Genomic DNA, 19,008 nt, shown 5'->3' with positions numbered 1-19,008 from the left:
AAGAGGTTTACCAGGATGCTGCCTGGATTAGAGGGCATGTGCTATGAGGAAAGGTTGGACAAACTTTACTTGTTCTCCCTGGAGCAGCAGAGGCTGAGGGGAGACCTGATAGAGGTTTATGAGATTATGAGAGGCATAGATAGGGTAAACAGCTGGTATCTTTTCCCCAGGGTTGATATGCCTAATACCAGAAGGCATGCATTTAAGGTGAGGGGGGAATGTTCAAAGGAGATGTGCAGGGCAAGTTTTTTACACAGAGAGTGGTGGGTGCCTGGAATGTGCTGCCTGGGGTAGTGGTGGAGGCAGATACGATAGGGACGTTCAAGAAGCTCTTAGATAGGCACATGGTAAGATATGGACATTGTGAAGGCAGAAGGGTTTAGTTTAGTTGAGCATCTTATTCCTAATGTAATTGGTTCAGCACAACATTGTGGGCTGAAGGGCCTGTTATTGTGCTGTACTGTTCTATGTTCCTCTTAAGTCTTTCCCCTCTTACCTTAAACCTATGCCCTCTGGTTCTTCATACTCCAACCCTTGGAAAGGGACTGAGTGCATTCACCCTATCCAGCTCATGATTTTATACACCTCTATAGAATCACCTCTCAGTCTCCGACGCTCTAAGGAATAAAGTCCTAGCCTGCCCAACCCCTGCCTAAAACTCAGTCCCTCAAGTCCTGGCAGCATCCTTGTAAATCTTTCCTGCACTCTTTCCAGTTTAATAATATCTTTCCTTGTAAATCAATAATCTTACACAGGGAGCCAGACTCTTCCCACATGTGTGTCAACAGAGACAGATGAAACCACAGTATATGAGAACGCGCTGGTTAAAGTGATCCACTGTTTGTCAGCATTCTGCTCTGTTTATTTTAGAGATGTGAAGTTAAGTGACTCTCTGAACTCTGACGACTTCAAGAAATTTCACCGCGGATCTGTGAGTATCTGAAATCAAAACAAAAAATGCTGGAACTACTCAGCAGGCCAGGCAGAGGGATAAACATTTCAGGTTGTTGACCTTTCACTAGATTTGGAAAGGTGGAAAAGTGTGCTTTATGTTGCAGAGAGGGAGATGGGAGGAGAGAACGGAGGAAAGGTTTGTGATAGGTTGGAGACCAAGGTTGCCCGGGTGGCACAAGTGCTGTCGATGCTGTCAAAAGAGAGGACAATGGGTGAAAATCAAGGAAACTGAAGATGCTGGAAATCTGAAATAAAAGCAGAAAATGCTGGAAATACTCAGCAGGTCAGGCAGCAGCTGCGGGAAGAGAAACAAGAGTCAGTGTTTTCGGTTCGAAGGAAGAGAGGGTGATGAATGCTTGCTAATGACAGCTGGCAGAGGTGGAAACAGGGAGGTGAATGACAGGAGAGCAGAGAAAATAAGGAAAAGGAGTGCTGGGAATGTGAGATACAGAACAATGGAGTTGCTGGGAATGTGAGATACAGAACAATGGAGTTGCTGGGAATGTGAGATACAGAACAATGGAGTTGCTGGGAATGTGAGATACAGAACAATGGAGTTGCTGGGAATGTGAGATACAGAACAATGGAGTTGCTGGGAATGTGAGATACAGAACAATGGAGTTGCTGGGAATGTGAGATACAGAACAATGGAGTTGCTGGGAATGTGAGATACAGAACAATGGAGTTGCTGGAACTGTGAGATACAGAACAATGGAGTTGCTGGGAATGTGAGATACAGAACAATGGAGTTGCTGGGAATGTGAGATACAGAACAATGGAGTTGCTGGGAATGTGAGATACAGAACAATGGAGTTGCTGGGAATGTGAGATACAGAACAATGGAGTTGCTGGGAATGTGAAATAAGAGAAATGTAGATTACCCATCAGTTCAGACAGCATCTGTGGAGAGAGAAAACCTGAGCAAATGTTACAGGTGGGTGATTGTGCATCAGAACTGGGCATTCCCGGCACAAACAGGAAAGGCTGGTTATCTGACGTTGTCGAATGCATTACTGAGTCCTCAAGCCCAGATGGACGATAGGATGCTATTGTTTATGTTTGGATTAGTTGGGATGGTGTAGGACGGCGAAGGAGGAGAGGGACAGGGAATCAAACTGATGGGTAACTGGAAGTTCAAGGTTGCCCCTGTGAACTGAGCATGGCTGCTCCACAAACCAACCTCCAATCTCCAGAGTGGTGCTGACCACATCATGAATGCAATATCCTAAATTGGAAGCGAAACACTGCGTCAGCTGGGAGGATTCCTATGGGTCCCAGGACGGTGGGAAGGGAAGAGGTAAAAGAGCAAAAGGGCAGGTATTGCATCTCCTGCAGTTGTAGGGAAAGTGCTGTGAGAAGGAGAGTGGTTGGTGGAGATGGAAGAGGGAATCAGGGAGTCTCAAGGGGAAAGGTTCTTTGGAATTACTGAAGGGGAGGGGCGGGGAATCCGTGTTTCGTGGTGGAATCTTGTTGAAGGTGGTGGAGACTCTGGAGGAGGATCTGTTGAATGTGGAGGCTCGTGAGATGGAAGGTGAGGACTGGGGCAAGTGCAGGAAATAGATAAGACGTGATTGAGGACCATCAACTGTGGTAGAGGGGAAGCGATGGGTAAGGAAGCACTGGTGTTGAAAGTGTCATCATCAGAAGAGATGTGTTAGCCAGAGAGACACTGAGAATGGAACAGAGTCCTTACAGGAAGAAGGGTGGGAGGAGGTGTGGTCAGGCTAGCGTAGTTCATGGATGTGCTCCCCGACCCCTCGCCATCCCCAAGTCACAGACTGCTGTGACTCTGACTTTGTTCCCCACTGCTGTCAGACTCCGAACTCTACCTCTACCTCTACCTCTCTCGATAATGTCACTTTAGCATTTGTTTTTGCACTACGTCAGTTTACACTACTGTACTTTGCACCATTCTGTTGTTTTGCTCTTGTTGCTGTATTTATCACCACCATGTACACTGTTTACTCTGTCGGCTTCATGTGAGCAAGGAATTTCATTGCACCCTGGTGTATATGGCAACAAACTAACTAACTCCCACGTAGAACAGACACGGCTCCTTTCCCACCTGCCAGTAACATTACACTTTTGAAGTTCTGCTTCAATGTTGCTGGCAGTGCTGATAGAGAATTCACAATTGCCACAGAATCAGGTAATTGAGTGGTTTCTGTGATTTACTCTCCAATTCTTCCTGTGTCCATCAGTGATAGATTATTAACCCATGGATTCCATCGGCCACCAACTGAGCGCTTGGTAAATAATTGAGTCTAGATGCTTCATTCTACCTGTGTATGCCTTTCCAATGCGCAGGCCAAGCACCGTCCCAATAAGTCAAATGTAAGCTTTAGGAAGAACATTCCATCTTCCATCTGGACACATTACCACCTTCAGAACCTCCTGAGGTCAAGGTGGTCTTGAGCTCAGGATCCAGGCCAGTGTTGCCAGTGAGAGTGCCATACTGTTGGGCATGCTGTCCTTCACATGAGGTATTAAGCTGAGACCACGTCTGAAGGTGTGAGTTTGTGTGGCACTTGTTGAAGAAGGCCAGGCCATTCCTCAACAGTTATTATCCCTGCATTGTCAGCACTGAAACAGTGGTGGTGTGGTGGATAAATTACTGGGCTAGGAATCTACAGGCCTGGACTTCAAATCCCACCGCAGTGGTGCTGGGATCTTTAACTTAGTTAATAATTTGGAAGAACATCTAGCCTTGTGTTCTCTGTTCTATGGAACAACATCTAGCCTTAAAATAATGACCACAAAAACTATTGGATTGTTGTAAAAAAAAGCGCATTTGGTTCACCAATGTCCTTCAGGAGAGGAAGTCTGCCATCCTCACGATTTAGTCTATATGAGACAGCTGACTCACCTCATGTAGTTGACTCTTAAATGCCCCCTGGAATGGCCTGGCAAGCCTGTCAATTCAAGGACAATTAGTGGTGGGGAATAAATGCTGGCCTTGCCTTTGACACCCAGATCTGTATTGTGAGTAAAATGAAGACCTGCTCTGCGTGCTATATTGTGCCCAAGTTGGTTACAAGACAAGATAAAGCATGCAGTTGGTTGTGAAGTGTTCTGCTGCCCATACAACTGAAAGTCTCTCTTCCTTTTCAGACAATTAAAAAGTACAACTCTCAGTATCACAAACTCTTCAAGGATGTCCCTGAGCAGGAGACGTTGAGGAAAGGTGAGTATCTCGTGTTGTGCGAGTTACTTTCTGGGACATGGTGACATAGATACTGACACTAGATCACCTCAGAGAATTCAATGTGCACAAGTGGACAAAGAGTTAGAACATTGGTCATTGATTAGACCTGGGAAGTTCAAGTCCCCCTGTGTTAATCTATTGCAAGAACTTTCCTCTTGGTGAGATACTGAAATAAAAGCCAATATTACATTACAAATTGGCTCAGACATTAGCAAGGGGATTATTATTGAAGGGCACAATATCAGACGAGTATTTTAGCCTGTCTGCTCTCTCGTACACGTACCTGGATTATTGGTTAATTCTGCTTTCTTTTACAAAGATCGCTCTTGGATACAAAATTGGCTTAGTGGGTGGGAGTGGAGGGTTGTTATTCAGATTGGAGGCCTGTGACCAGTGGTGTGCCACAGGGATCAGTGCTGGGTCCACTGTTGTTTGTCACTTCTGTTAATGATTTGGATGACAGTGTTGCTCACGTGGTTAGTAAATTTGCAGATGACGCCAAAGTTGGTGGTGTGGTGGACAATGAAGAACAATGCCTAAGATTACAACAGGATCTTGATCAACTGGGGAAGTGGGCCAAGGAACAGCAGATGGAAGTTAACTCGGACAAGTGCAAGGTGTTGCATTTTAATCAGTTAAACCAGGACAGGACTTGCACTGTAAGTGCTGGGGCCCTGGAGAGTGTCAGAGAGGTACAGGTAGATAGTTCCCTGAAAGTGGTGAGGCAGGTAGATAGGGTGGTGACAAAGGTTTTTGGCACGCTTGCCTTCATTAGTCAGGGCACTGAGTACAAGAGTTGGGACGTCATGATACAGCTGTACAAGATGTTGGTGAGACCACACTTGGAGTATTGTGTGCATTTCTGGTCATCCAGCTACAGGGTGGATGTAATTAAGCTGGAAAGGGCACAGAAAAGATTCATGAGGATGCTGCCAGGACTGGAGGTCTTGAGTTATAAGGAGAGACTGAATAGGCTGGGACTGTTTTCCCTGGAGCGAAGGAGGCTGAGGAGTGATCTTATAAAATCATCAGGGGCATAGATAAAGTGAATGGTCACAGTTTTTTTTCCAAGGGTAGAGGAGTCTAAAACTAGACGGCATAGTTCTAGGTGAGAGGGGAAAGATTTAACAGGGGCTTGAGTGGCAACTGCTTCACAGACACAGGATAGTGGGTATGTGGAACAAGATGCCAGAGGAAGTGGTAGAGATGGGTACAATTACAACATTAAAAAGGCATTTGAACAGGTTCATGGTCAGAAAAGCCTAGAGGGATATGGGCCAAACACAGGCAAATGGGAGCAGCTCAGATAGATATCTTGGTCAACATGGATAAGTTGGGCCGAAGGGCCTGTTTCCCTGCTGTATAACTATGACTCTACAAAAACAGCTCCATACTACACAACTTATGCCCTGTCTACTCTTTGTTCCTGTAATGGAAGGTAAGGTGGAAAAATACCTGCCCTGTCGCACATTGAACTTCCTGTTACCCCCAGCTCTCAGGCTGCCTGAAAGACAGATATAATCTGTGGTTGTCTGCAGGCAGCTGGGTGTTGATGGAGAAACATTCACAGGCACAAAGGGTAAGAATTGTTGCTGTGTAAATAACTTCAGAATGAGGAAAAGACTGATCGACCCAAAAAAACCTGTTTCTGGTTTGGATTACAGTTAAATGCATGGCTATTTTTAAATGGCATAAAAAGTCTTCAGTCTATCCCTATCAGCTTACGTCTGCACTGTGTGGCTGTGTACAACCCCACACTATTGACTTCCAGCCTAAATTTCTGACCTCCCTCCTTAAGAGCTGCCTCTCTGGCCGAGCTTACAGTCAGCTGTTCCACTATCTGCTCCTTTGGTTTGGTGAACATTGTAGTCTGACCATCTCTCAGAGGGCTTTTGACAAGACCATGTATTACAGACGGGAGAGCTATAACCTCTGGAATATTTTTGATGTTATATATGCTCTATACAATGTTATTACCAGACAGCTCCCAGGTCATCTTGAGCCTCTGAATGGAGTTAAAGATTCATTTAACGGTGCTGAGTTTTTTTGGTATGTGGAGACTGTGTTGGGAAAATTCAGGTGTTCACAATTTCCTGATGCTGCTCCCAGCAGGCAAGCCCCTGGATCTCAGGAACACATTCGTAGCACATCTCTGAATCTTTTTTAGACGGCAGTAGATAAATGCTTGAAGAGCAAGGGAAGCGAAAGGTTATCGGAAATGGGGGTGAGGTTGCAATCAAATTAGTCATGATCTTTTTGAAAGGTTGAGCAGACTCCAGGGTGTGTTACAGAAGATCTGGGAATAAAAATCCCATTCATTTTGAAGACACAAATTCTGCAGATGCTGGAATCTGGAGCAATACACAAACAGTGCTGAAGGAACTCAGCAGGTCAGGCATTTATTCTGCTTCAGAAATGGGGTAAGAATTCAGTGCTCAGTCCTATAGCAAGATCAAAGACGACTTGCATTCTTTTAATTAAAAAAAGTCACCCAAGGAGTTTTGCCGGAGCATTGTCAGACAAAAACTGACAGCATCAATAGGAATGTGATGACAGGTGACTGAACCCTTGGTCATGGGGGGAAGGACCCTCTCCAAGGTACAGATTAATGGGTAAAAGGAAAGATGGCAGAGGAAGGGATCCCTGAGAAGTAGAGTGTAAAGGGCCACGGTTCAAGTGAGTGAACAACTCCAGAAATCTCTTCTGAACGCCTGCTTCCAGAGTCTGGGGAAAACTATCCCAAAAGTGTGCCGTTACCCAACATATATAGTCCTCTCCTTGGGTCGAGAGGCACAGAGCTGAGCAGAACGAGAAACGTTTCAAAGTATTTGTGTTTGACGCTTTCTCTCTGTCCCCCAGTCTATTCCTGTGCTCTGCAGAAAGACATATTAATCCAGGGTCGTCTCTACATCTCCAGCAACTGGGTGTGCTTCTATGCTAACTTCTTTGGAAAAGACATTAAGGTGTGTGACCCATCTGAGTGATGTTCAGCTCATTTTACAGTATGTCTTTTAGAACTTGACTAATAACCACAACATGTAATGAATACATCGCACTAAATATTCCTAAGGATTATTTTAAGTAGTTAAATGATTAAGGGAAATCTCCATTCATTTTAACAATGATTTGTTCCTTATTAAAGTTCATGGATGAGAGATTACACTGGATTTTCTGACCTTAAACAGGGCTGCAGGTCACTCTAACGCTACCTGTGAGAGTCACATAAAAAGCAACAACATTGAGGTTCATCGACCAGAGTCGCTGGGTTTCCCTGTGTAATATGCACTGGGACTGATCTCGTTGGTTTTAGCACAACATTCCCCATTGCTTTGTGACCAGTTCTCAATGGGTAGTCCAGCAGGTGCAGACTCTGTAGCCAGCTTTTAAAGGCGAACACCATAATACAATCAGCACTCTTCCAACTACTGGGGGGTGTTGCTACTGAATGCAGTGATGGGGTCAGGGGGGCAGTGGGGGAGTGCTCTCACAGGGACACTGGAATCTGCACAGGCTGCTGAAGAACAGTGCCTACGGGGGAATGTTCATTGTGCGTGAGGGCCGCGTTTACTTCGCCTGAAGTGGTTGCCAAGGAGGAACCTGAAAGCACTTCCACTTTGGGGAAGAGCTGAAATAAGACAAATGCCCGTGATCATTCTGTCTGCACCTGTGAGCTGCAGTACAAGGAGACAGAGTCTCCTCGATGGGTAGGAGGTGTAGGCACACGTGAGGTTGTAATTGAGGTTGAGGAGGTCAGAGACTTCAGTGAGGGCAAAGCAGTTTGAATGCTGGTACTTGAAATAGTAACTTGGATGATATAGAATCGTAGTCATAGAGCACAGAAACAGGCCCTTCAGCCCATTGAGGCAATACTGACCATCAACCACTCGGTTACACTTCACAAATCCCATCTTATTCCCCCACTTAGGATTATAGAATCATAGAACAGTACAGCACACAACAGGCCCTTCGGCCCACAATGTTGTGCCGTCCTTTAAAACCTCACCTAAGACTATCTAACCCCTTCCTCCCATATATTCCTCTATTTTAAATTCCTCCATATGCTTATCTTGAACTTGACCAATGTACCTGCCTCCACCACCGCCCCAGGCAGCACATTCCATGCCCCAACCACTCTCCAGGTAAAAAAAACCTTCCCCCAATATCTCCCTTGAACTTCCCACCCATTACCTTAAAGCTATGCCCTCTTGTCTTGAGCATTGGTGCCCTGGGAAAGGGGCACTGGCTGTCCACTCTATCTATTCCTCTTAATATTTTGTATACCTCTATCATGTCTACTCTCATCCTCCTTCTCTCCAAAGATTAAAGGCCTAGCTCCTTTAGTCCCTCCTCATAATGCATACTCTCTAAACCAGGCAGCATCCTGGTAAATCTCCTCTGCACCCTTTCCAATGCTTCCACATCCTTCCTGTAATGAGGCGACCAGAACTGGACGCGGTACTCTAAGTGTGGTCTAACTTGCCCACTAACTCCCCCCAAGATTCTACCACTTGCCTACACACCAGGGACAATTTACAGCAGCCAATTAATCTACCAACCCGCACATCTTTGGGATGTGGGAGGAAACCCACGTGTTCACAGGGAGAACATGCAAACTCCACACAGACAGCACTGGAGGTCAGGATTGAACCTGGGTTGTTGGAGCAGTGAGGCAGCGGCTTTACCCCCTGCGCCATTGGCCCACTGTTCGGGGAGTAAATAAGAAATATTGTTTGGAGATCAATGAGACCATTTCATTGCAAATGTTGCAACACTTTTGATCCATTTGAGGGAGTAATATGGTGGGAGATGAAAAGTCCCATTGAAATCGAGGAGCTGGATTTCCTGATGGGTGCTGAGATACCAGGAGTGTTTGCAAAGTTGCTTTGCACAGCAGTAACCCAGTTTTCAACAGCACAGTACTTTTTTGGGATTGGTGTGATTTGTTGATGATCACATGGGGACAACTTGAGAAGTGAATCAGACATGTTTGGGACCAGGGGGCAGATGGTATGGTATTTCACGTCCAGACACACCTAGCACCCGTGGGTGATATCTGGAACATGCTGCCAGAGGAGGTGGTGGAATCAGATACAATCACTGTGTTTAAGAGGCATTTAAACAGGCACTTAAAGAGGCAAGGCACAGAAGGATGCATGGCAACAAACAATCTGCTGGAAGAACTCATCTGGTCGAGCAGCATCTGTGGGAGGGAAAGGAATCGTCGACCGGTCCTGATGCAGGGCTTCGACCTGAAGCGTCGACAATTCCTTTCCCTCCCACAGATGCTGCTCGATCCGCTGAGTTCCTCCAGCAGATTGTCCATTGTTCCGGATTTCAGCATCTGCAGTCTCTCGTGTTTCCATAGAAGGATACAATCCTCATGTGGGCGAATGTGATTGGTGTAGAAGGGCAAAAAGGTTGGCTTGGACATGGTGGGCTGAAGGGCCTGTTTCTGTGCTGGACGGCTCTGGCTCTCCGACTCTTGAAATGAGTCTCAGTGTCTTCAGCAGGTCTGATATCAGGCTTGTTACACGCAAGGTCATAGATGACCTTTCTCATCCCTCCCACAACCTATTTGTCCCACTGCCATCTGGCAAGCAGTACCGGAGCATCCGGGCCGGAACTACTAGACTGTACAACAGCTTTCTCCCCCAGGCTGTCAGGCTCCTGAATATCCTGGAGGCAGTTTCAGACAAATGCCGCGTCAAAAGCCCTGGTTTGCACAACGGCGTGCAAGAACCTTGGCTGCTGCTGAACAGGTTTATACATTTAGTGCAACACACTGAGTTCTGTATTTTCTTCGTCCAACTCAGTTCTGCACTAAATTTCTATCCTGTCTATACCATTTTTTGCACTATTTGTACTTGCACAATGTTTCTGTCTGCGTTTATTGTATGTCCTCTGTTCTATGTATGTTCTCTGTTGTGAGAGTCTGGGGGAAATGACATTTCGTTCCTTCATGTGTTTTTACAGCATATGGGTGACTGACAATAAAGTATACCTTGAACTTGAACACAGGTATACCCCAACTTCCCTGACTGTTCACTACAGCCCTCTGCCCTGAAATGCAAGGCAGATGGGGAAAAGAATGAACCTTTGCTGTTTCCCTTTCAGGTTGTGGCTTCGGTTATGTCAGTCGTGCTGGTCAAGAAACATCGGACAGGAGGGCTGCTACCCAACGGGCTTGTGATCAGGACAAGCACCAATGAGAAGGTGGGGCCAAAGGTTGGCTCCGGGCCAGCCCTGCGCTCGGTGGGAGGGGAGTGCCTGGCAGAGAGCAAAACCCTTTGGTGTCGCAGGTCCACAAGGAAAGTTGGGCTGCTGAATTTCCCCAGACCTCCTGCCCCCTGGTGCTCACTGCGCGCCCGATCCCTGGTTCCTGCCTCAATGCTGGTGAAGCTGCAGAGGGAAGAAATTTAGTCCATTCCAGCAGCTTGTACGTCATTCCCACAGGCCCATTCCCCTCCTCGGTTCTTCACATCCTTCCCAAAGTGACCTGAATTGGACCCAGTAATTCAGTAATGATCTGATCGGTATTTTGTTCAACGTGCACGCAAATCAAAAAAAAAATGCAGATGCTGGAAATCTGAAGTAAAAACAGAAAATGCAGGAAATACTCAGCAGTGGGTACTTGAACAACATTGGACAGGTACATGCATTGGAAAGGTTTAGAGGGATATGGACCAAACATGGGCAAATGGGACGAGCTAAGATAGGAATCTTGCGGCATGGACCAGTTGGGCCGAATGGCCTGTTTCCCTGTTGTATGACTCTGAGGTCAGGCAGCAACTGTGGAAAGAGGAACAGTTAAGATTTCAGGTTGAAGACTTTCGCCAGCTCTGATGAAACATTCACTGTGTCTCTCTGCAGATGCTGCCTGACCTGCTGTGTGTTTCCAACATTTTCTGGTTTTGTTTCATCATAAACGCCCTGCTTTTCTACTCTGCCAGTTTATGAATCCCAGGATCCAGTTGTTTTACCAATCACTTCCTCAACATTTGCATATACATGCAGGTCCAGCTAATCCAACACCCCCCTGGAACATTGTTTATCAATAGTTTCTGTTGTCTGCAGGGTGTAGTGTTTGGAAGTAAAAAAAAACAGTAAGAAAGAAAAAATGACACCCTTTGACAGACAGGGAAACTGAGGAATGTTCCTTGTAAAAAAGACCATTCAGTCCCTCCCATCTGTTTATTCAATACTAACGTGACTGATCTTTTACCTCAGTGCCATTTTCCTGCACTAACCTCATTTCCTTAATAATCAAAATAACAATCAATTTCTGTCTTGTGTACACCCAGTGACTGAGCCTCCTGCCCTGTTAGGTAGAGAATTCCAAAGGTTCACTACTCTCTGGATGGAGAAATTTCTTCTCATCTCAGTCCTGAACTGCCAACCCTGTATTTTGAGACTGTGACTCCTGGTTCTAGGCACCCCAGCCAGGGGAATGTTTAGGAATGTTTCAATGAGATCACCTCTCATTCTTCTAAACTCAGACTCATTCTGCTTAATCTCTCCTCGTGGGTCAAATCCACCATTCCAGGAGTCAGTCTGGTGAACCTTCAATGCACTTTCTATATCGCAAGTTCATCCTTCCTTTGGGTAGGGATCCCAGATCTGACATAATATTCCAGGTGCTGTCTCACCATGGCCATCTATAATTGAAGAAAGGCATCTGTACTCTTAGCAACACACAAGATGCTGGAGGAACTCAGTGGGTCAGGCAGCATCTATGAAGAGAAATGGACAGTCGACGTTTTGGGTCAAGACCCTTCATCTGGACTGAAAGATAGAGGGGAGATGGCTAGTATAAAAAGGTGGAGGGAAGTGGGTGGGGGGGAGCAAGAGCTGGCAAACGATAGGTGGATCCAGGTGAGGAGGAGTGATAGGCAGTGGGGGAGGGGAGAGTGGACATAGTGCCAGAAGCTGAGAGGCCTTGTCTCTTGTGTCTCCATCTCTACTCATGTGCTCAAGTCCTTGCCTAATGAGGGCCGGTGTAACCAGTTTCCTTTCTAATTATTTGCTGCAAATTTCAATAATTTGTGTACAAGGTCCATCTGATCACTGACAGTTTTAAATCTCTCATCATTAAAAGATACCTAATTGTTCTACCTCACGTTTTCCACATCATCTCAAATTCGTCTGCACTCTCATCACCCATTCACTTATCCTGTTTCTCTACCCCTGAGGCCTCTTTGCATCTTCCTCACAGCCCACACCTCTACCTAGCTTTCTATCATCAGCAGTATTCCAATGGTGCTCTCCCATTTCCGATCTTGGCCATCCCCTTGGTCTTTCAAGCAGCCTCCAGGTGTTTGGACTTCCTCTGGTACATCAGGACTACATCCAAGTATCCAGTCTGTGCATTCACTGCACTGGGTTACAGAACCAGCAGGAGCGTCAGGAGCTCACTCAGTGTGGCAGGGGCTAAAGGTACTGTGGCATTTCAGAATAAAACACAAGTAGAAAAGGAAATTAATTACCGGCATCAGCAAGGATGGAAATGGTTTAGTGAATGGGGTTCTCTTTTGCTGGAGTTTAGTAATAGAACAGAACAGAGAAGGGGGGGAGTAAGGGGAAGGGAGAGAGGGGAAGAGGAAGTTATGGAGGGAGAGAGAAAGATTAGGGTGAGGGATACAGAAAAGGAAAGGAGACAAAGAAATGACAACAGAAGGTATTGGAGGGTTTGGGAGGATGTGGTACTGGAGTGAGATGAAAGGGGGCAAGGGAGTGTGAAGTGGCCTCTTTCTGTGCTGCTAGTTGAATGTACAGAGTGTGTAAAGATTTAAGTCACGTGCAGGGTATCAGAGTGTGGGCTTTGCACTGTGGATTTGTGCTCTGTTTAATAAGGCTCTCTGCTCTTTACTGCAGTACATCTTCGTCTCCTTCATCTCGAGGGACAGTGTCTACGACGTGTTGAAGCAAGTCTGCTCCCACTTACAGGTAGGGTCTCCATCATAGTCGGAGCTGATCGGTTCCTGTCCTCCACCACTGCACAATCAGTGAGCTGCCTTTTGGTTCCAATCCACAACCGTGAACATAGAACTGTGGGCTGGCACTGAGGGAGTGTGGCCAACTCTCCAGTAAGAGTCAGGCCACAAAGATCCCACAGCACCATATTGAAGAGTGGGGTGTTCTCCCTGGAATCCAACACATTTAATTATTCCCCATCAAAGCAGATCCGCCGGTGGTTGCCACATTAAGTGGTGGGAGCCTGCTGTGTGTAAAATGGCAGTCTTCTACATTACAGCAGTTCAAAATAAAATTACAATTGGGGACATGTTGAGACTGCAGAACATGCTGTGTAAAAAGAAGTCTGCTTTCTCTGGTGTCTGTCCTGCACAAGACAAACATCAGATAGAAAGTGCACTACAAGGTACTGAGTACAGATGAACTGTGCTTACGCTGTAACTGAAATTCTCTGGCACTTTAAACGATAAGTACAAGCTTTCTTCTCTATCCCCGCTTACTGTATAATCGCCCACCATTAGTGGCTGTGCCCCAAGCTCTGGAAATCCCTCTCTAAACATCTCCACCTTTCCCCCTTTCTTTCCTTCTTTAAGACACTTCCTTATCTGCCAAATTGCATTTGAGCTTGTTATTGTGAACGGCCTTTGGGCATTTTGTTATTATATAAATATGTAGTTCCTATACAGTGTACGTGTTGACTTGGAATATTTCAAATTCGTATGTGGTTTCAAGTTTATTGTGAGAAAGGTTTCCAGTTCCTGTATGTTATCTTCTATTCTGTTATTAGGATCAACACAATGCTAAAGCATTGAGTTATCTTTTAATGGTTACCTCAATACTGAGACTGTGGACCTACAGGCACTGGTGCTCCCTGTCATCAAGCACTCAGATTGCTCTACCTGTGCCTGTGCGGATATTATTGTAGAGGACTCCTGGTCTACACATCATTGCCAGTACATCTCTCTGGTGTGCATCCAACATCTCAATGGTATAACAGGTTTGGATGGTTCTGGTGATCTGAGCAAGTTTTTTAAGCATTAATCAGTTCCTTTCTGGATAGATCTACTCAAGGTAAGAGCAAAGGGCAGAACTGACTAGCAAGCTTCAACATTCTCCACTACCTACATGTAAATGACCTGACGGCCAACAATAAGGGATGTCCCACAAGTTGCAAATGGCCACTAGTTGCTGGATAATTTGTGCTGCCCTGTTGTTAGTTCTGTGGATGCCTTCACTCTCCTTGTAGCTTTCAAGAGGTTGCTGCATCTGTGCACAGAAAGTTAGGCCTGATACTTGTCTATTTATGATTAGATAATACTTAGAGCAAAAGGAACCTTTAAATGTTCCTGCCATGTTGCTCAATGTTTCTGGCCCAAAAAGGGAACATTGAAAGTGTAACAATCTGCTGGAGGAACAGTGGGTCGAACAGCATCTTTGGGGAGGTGGGAAGGAATTGTTAATGTTTCAGGTTGGGACCCTGCATCAGGATTTTAGCTGAAGTGTAGTCTCATTCCTGTAGATACTGGAATGTTTCCAGAAGTATTCAAGTGTAAATATTTAATATTTTTCATGTCAGACTCTCTTTACCTCCCTATCTTATTCACATCAATATACTTCCCGGTTTATTTTGTTTCCGGTAACTGGTTTGATTTCAATTTGCTCGTTTCCCCCTCCACCTGCAAGTCTCACCTGTTCAGGTAATCAGACCTTTGTTCAGTGAGGTCTGGGTGCCCAGTGCTATTGCAGTGGGTATGAGTGCGCACTTATAGCTACTTGTGCAGGAACGTTCCTCAGGCTTAGGGGACCGATCTAACCAACAGGAGCCTCTGTGAGATGCCTTGCTGCTCTCTGGTCTAGATCTGACATGCTGACTGCTGCCCCTTACAATGACCCACGGCAGAACAACTCGGATCAGAAAGGAGAAGGGAATTGTCAGTGATGAACTATCTTCACGGTAAATAACAGTAAACAGAATTAATCCAGCAGTATACGGGGAATTCCACAACATACAGAGAGCCACGCAGAATGGGAACAGGCCTTTCAGCCCATCGAGATCATTAAGCAGCCACCTTCATTAATCCTACACTAATCTCATTTTATTCTCCCCACATTCTCATCAACTCCACCCCCTGTCAGATTCTACCACTCACCTATGCACCAGCATCAAGTTACAGCAGTCTATTCACCTACCAACCCCGCGCATCTTTGGGGTGTGGGAGGAAACTGGAGCACCCAGGGGAAACCCACACGGTCACAGGGAGACCGTGCAAACAGCACTCAAGGTCAGGATAGAACGTGGGTCCCTGGAGCTGTGAAGCAACAGCTCTACCAGCTGTGCCTTTGTGCCACCCATTCAATACTTAACACGTACACAGTTTCCATGTGGTGTATATTTTACAGATTGGACATAATCATATATGGTGTGTGTTTTACATGTTAGACATGCAGTTTCTAGAGCAACACAAAATGCTGGAGGAACTCAGCGGGCCAGGTAGCATCTGTGGAGGGAAATGAGCAGACGATGTTTTGGGTCGAGACCCTTCATCTGGACTGAAAGATAAAAGGGAGGTGGCCAGTATAAAGAGGTGAAGGGAAGGGGTGAAGCAAGAGCTGGCAGGCGATAGGCAAGTGGAGGAGGGGAGAGTGATTTCAGTGTGATTTCTGCTATCCCTCCCCCTCTGTAATTGCTCTTCAACCACACTTTCACCCAGCGTCAAGGTATGCAGTTCCTTCATGGCTGTGGTCTTTGTGAGGAGAGGCAGGTTAACAGACAGACTCGCTGTCTCTGTTTCACCCCTGACACGTGCACTGTGCAGAGACTCCAGTCGCCCGTGTGTTGCACTGCAGATCAGTGGTAGCCCAGTTGCCCATGAACTGAGTCAATATGATGCCACTGACCCTCACTGCTCTCCTGCCCTCTTTTAACTGTGGCAACAGCAGCCCCCAGTTGAACCTGGAATGGGTTCAATATGCAGACATCCCTATGCAGCGGCAGGAAGCTGGCCAGACTCCTGGAGGAATCCAGTGTTGGAGTGAAGTTTACGACCCCTGTGACCAGTTCTTGGAAACGATTCAGATCGTTGATCTGCTTCTGCCCACAATGGCGTATGTCTGAGGTGTAAAGCATGCACCATGTAGGAGCATGGATGTCCAACGTGGTGTATGTGCATTAAACACAGAGTCCTACATCATGGAACCTAGCCCTTTGGATCCCATGTCCTTGCTCGTCATCGATTACCTATCCATACTGATCCCATTTTCCAGCATTTGTCTGTAGCCTTCTATGCCATGGTGTTTCAGGGGTTCGTCTAAACGTGGTGAGAGCTTCTGCCGCCACTACCCCTTCAGGCTGCGTGTTCAGATTCCAACCACCCCGAGAGTGAATAAATTCTTCCTCAAATCCCCTCTAAACCACCTACCCTTTACCACAACCTCAGCCTCTGGTCAGAGACATCCCTGGTATGGGGAAAAGTTTCTCACTATCTTCCCTATCTCTGCCGCTCATAATTCTGTAGCTCCTTTCCTCAGCCTTCCCCACGCCGATGACAACAGACCCAGCCCCTCCAGTCTCTCCTCGTAACTGAAACACTCCTGTCCCAAGCAACATCTTGGTGAATCTCCTCTACACCCTCTCCAGTGCAGTCATGTGGTGACCAGAACTGTGCACACAGATCCAGCTGTGGACTAACCAAAGTTTTATAAAGTTGTTCCAGAACTGTGCTCTTATATTTTATGGCCCAGCTAATAAAAGGAGTTATCACGTATGCCTTCTTCACCTGTGCTGCCACCTTTAGGGTTCCTTGGAATTGTATACCGAGGTTCTTCTGTTCCTCTGTGCTCCCTTGGGCCCTACCATTCATTGCGCTTATGGTATTACACATTGCGCATATACCATTCATTGCGCATTTTGTTCCTTTCAAAACGAACCAACTCATATTTTTCAGGATTACCTCAGACAGAAGCTGTATTGAAGCATGTGGTACATGCATCATAAGGGAACTGTGTACCACACACATAAGGGGTGCAGTATGATAGTGGCTGGGTTGTTGGACGTAATCCAGAGATCTGGATTAATGGTCTGCAGATGAGGTTAAAACCCGCCACAGCATCTGGGGAAATTGGTTCAGTTATTTAAATAAATCTGGAATACAAAGTTAGCATCATGACACCACCAGATTGTCACAAAAACCCAGCTAGTTGTCTAACGACCTTCAGAGAATGGAAGCTGCTGTCCTTAACCATTCTGGACCTCACGCAGCTACAGACACACATATAGGAGGTTGGTTCCTAACTGGCCTTTTAAAATGGCGTGGGAAGCCATCCACTTCAGAGGCAGCTGCACATAAATGATGGGTGTACTACATCCTGTGAAAGAATGTATAAAATAAATGACATCTGCACCATTTAGGAAGTGTCTGTCTATTACATGGTAACCATACACATCCTGTCTATATCCAGCACAGTAACAATTGTACTAAGAAAGGACTGCATGAGTCTATCACAGCTGACAATCAAATATTAACCATGTACATCTCACACTATATTAAACTAGAAATTACTGCAACCTTTGATTTTAACCACTCTTCTGTGCACTATGGACTGGCCTTGAATCATTAACGAGGAGGGGATTGTTCAGTTTGGTACAAGCCAATGACATTTCATTATTGCCTAACGCTCGGGAAGACAAGACAGAATTTGCATTTATGTTGCACCTTTCATAAGCTCAGGATGGATTAAATATTTACTGGAAGAGCGAAGTTTAGTAGGGCTGTGTAGAAGAAGCAGGGAAATGATTCTGATTTGGATTAGTTTATTGTCATTATACAGCAGAGTGCAATGAAATTCCACCTATCACCTCCCAGCGTCCCTCATCATTCCCGCCCTCATCTGCCTATCAGCCCTCCTCACCTGCATCTGCCTATCTCACCCCCTCCCTCCACCATTTTATACTGGCCATCTCCCCTCTTTCTTTCCAGTCTAGATGAAGCATCTCAACCCAAAACGTCAACTGTCCAGTTCCCTCCACAGATGCCGCCTGACCCGCTGAGTTCCTCCAGTGCTTTTTGTGTTGCTCCAGATTCCAGCATCTGCTGTCTCTTGTGTCTGCAATTAAATTTCTTGCTTGCGTGCTCACAGAACAAACAGTATATACATGCTAATAATAAATACAATAAAACAGTGACAAGTCCAGCAAACAACAGAATGGTGCAAAGTACAGTAGTGCAAGCTGAGGTAATGCAAACAGAAATGCCAAAGTGACAATAACAGAAGAGGTAGAATTAAGGGTTGGAGAACGTGGCAGCACCACCGGGAAGGGGATGTGAGAGAGGTGGTTGGTTCAGGAATCTGATCGCAGTGGGGAAGAAGCTGTTCTTGAGTCTGGTCTGGCTTTCAAACAATGGGAGTATTTGTACAGGAGGACTTGCAAAGAGCCAGCACAGATCCGATAGATTAAATGTCATCCCTGTCCCCAATGATCATTTAACATACAACAGTGTTGTATGTTTACATTGTAAAAATCGCCCTCTCTTGGTTTGACTGCCACAGTGGCTGGCGTGCATCAGTAATGCCCCTGTGTTGTGTGGGTGGGTTTACAGCAACATGTCCCCATCAGGCTGGGTGTGCAGAGCCCTGGAGGTTGGCCAAAGCTGGAGGCTTCGCTGATTGACCAGCACTGAGGTAAAACATAGCAACGTGGAAAACGGGAGAAAGGGTAGGCCATTCAGCCCATCAGGTCCGCTCCACTGTTCAACGTGATTATGGCTGGTCACTCCCTTTGTTGTGTGCACTAAATCTGGCAGGACTTTGAACACTCGTTCCCCTTGACTGTGGAGTTGTGTGAGATGTTATCACATTTTAAACAGTCTTTCTGTTGTCTA

The 19,008-nt window shown here is 46.0% G+C and overlaps 1 protein-coding gene across 1 annotated transcript in view; it reads left to right on the top strand.

The window, feature by feature from the left end:
• gramd2aa (GRAM domain containing 2Aa) overlaps positions 1-19,008 on the top strand; it is a 58,089-nt gene that overhangs the window by 23,506 nt on the left and 15,575 nt on the right. Inside the window, exons 4-8 of the mRNA XM_052042580.1 lie at positions 871-931; positions 4,066-4,138; positions 7,019-7,122; positions 10,274-10,372; positions 13,031-13,102. Coding sequence (XP_051898540.1) covers positions 871-931; positions 4,066-4,138; positions 7,019-7,122; positions 10,274-10,372; positions 13,031-13,102 — 409 coding nt within the window. The remainder of the gene's footprint in view (positions 1-870; positions 932-4,065; positions 4,139-7,018; positions 7,123-10,273; positions 10,373-13,030; positions 13,103-19,008) is intronic.

The sequence above is a fragment of the Pristis pectinata genome, chromosome 32, assembly GCF_009764475.1.
Source record: "Pristis pectinata isolate sPriPec2 chromosome 32, sPriPec2.1.pri, whole genome shotgun sequence".
Taxonomy (NCBI): Eukaryota; Metazoa; Chordata; class Chondrichthyes; order Rhinopristiformes; family Pristidae; genus Pristis; species Pristis pectinata.
This window is presented reverse-complemented; position numbering and strand designations above follow the sequence as displayed.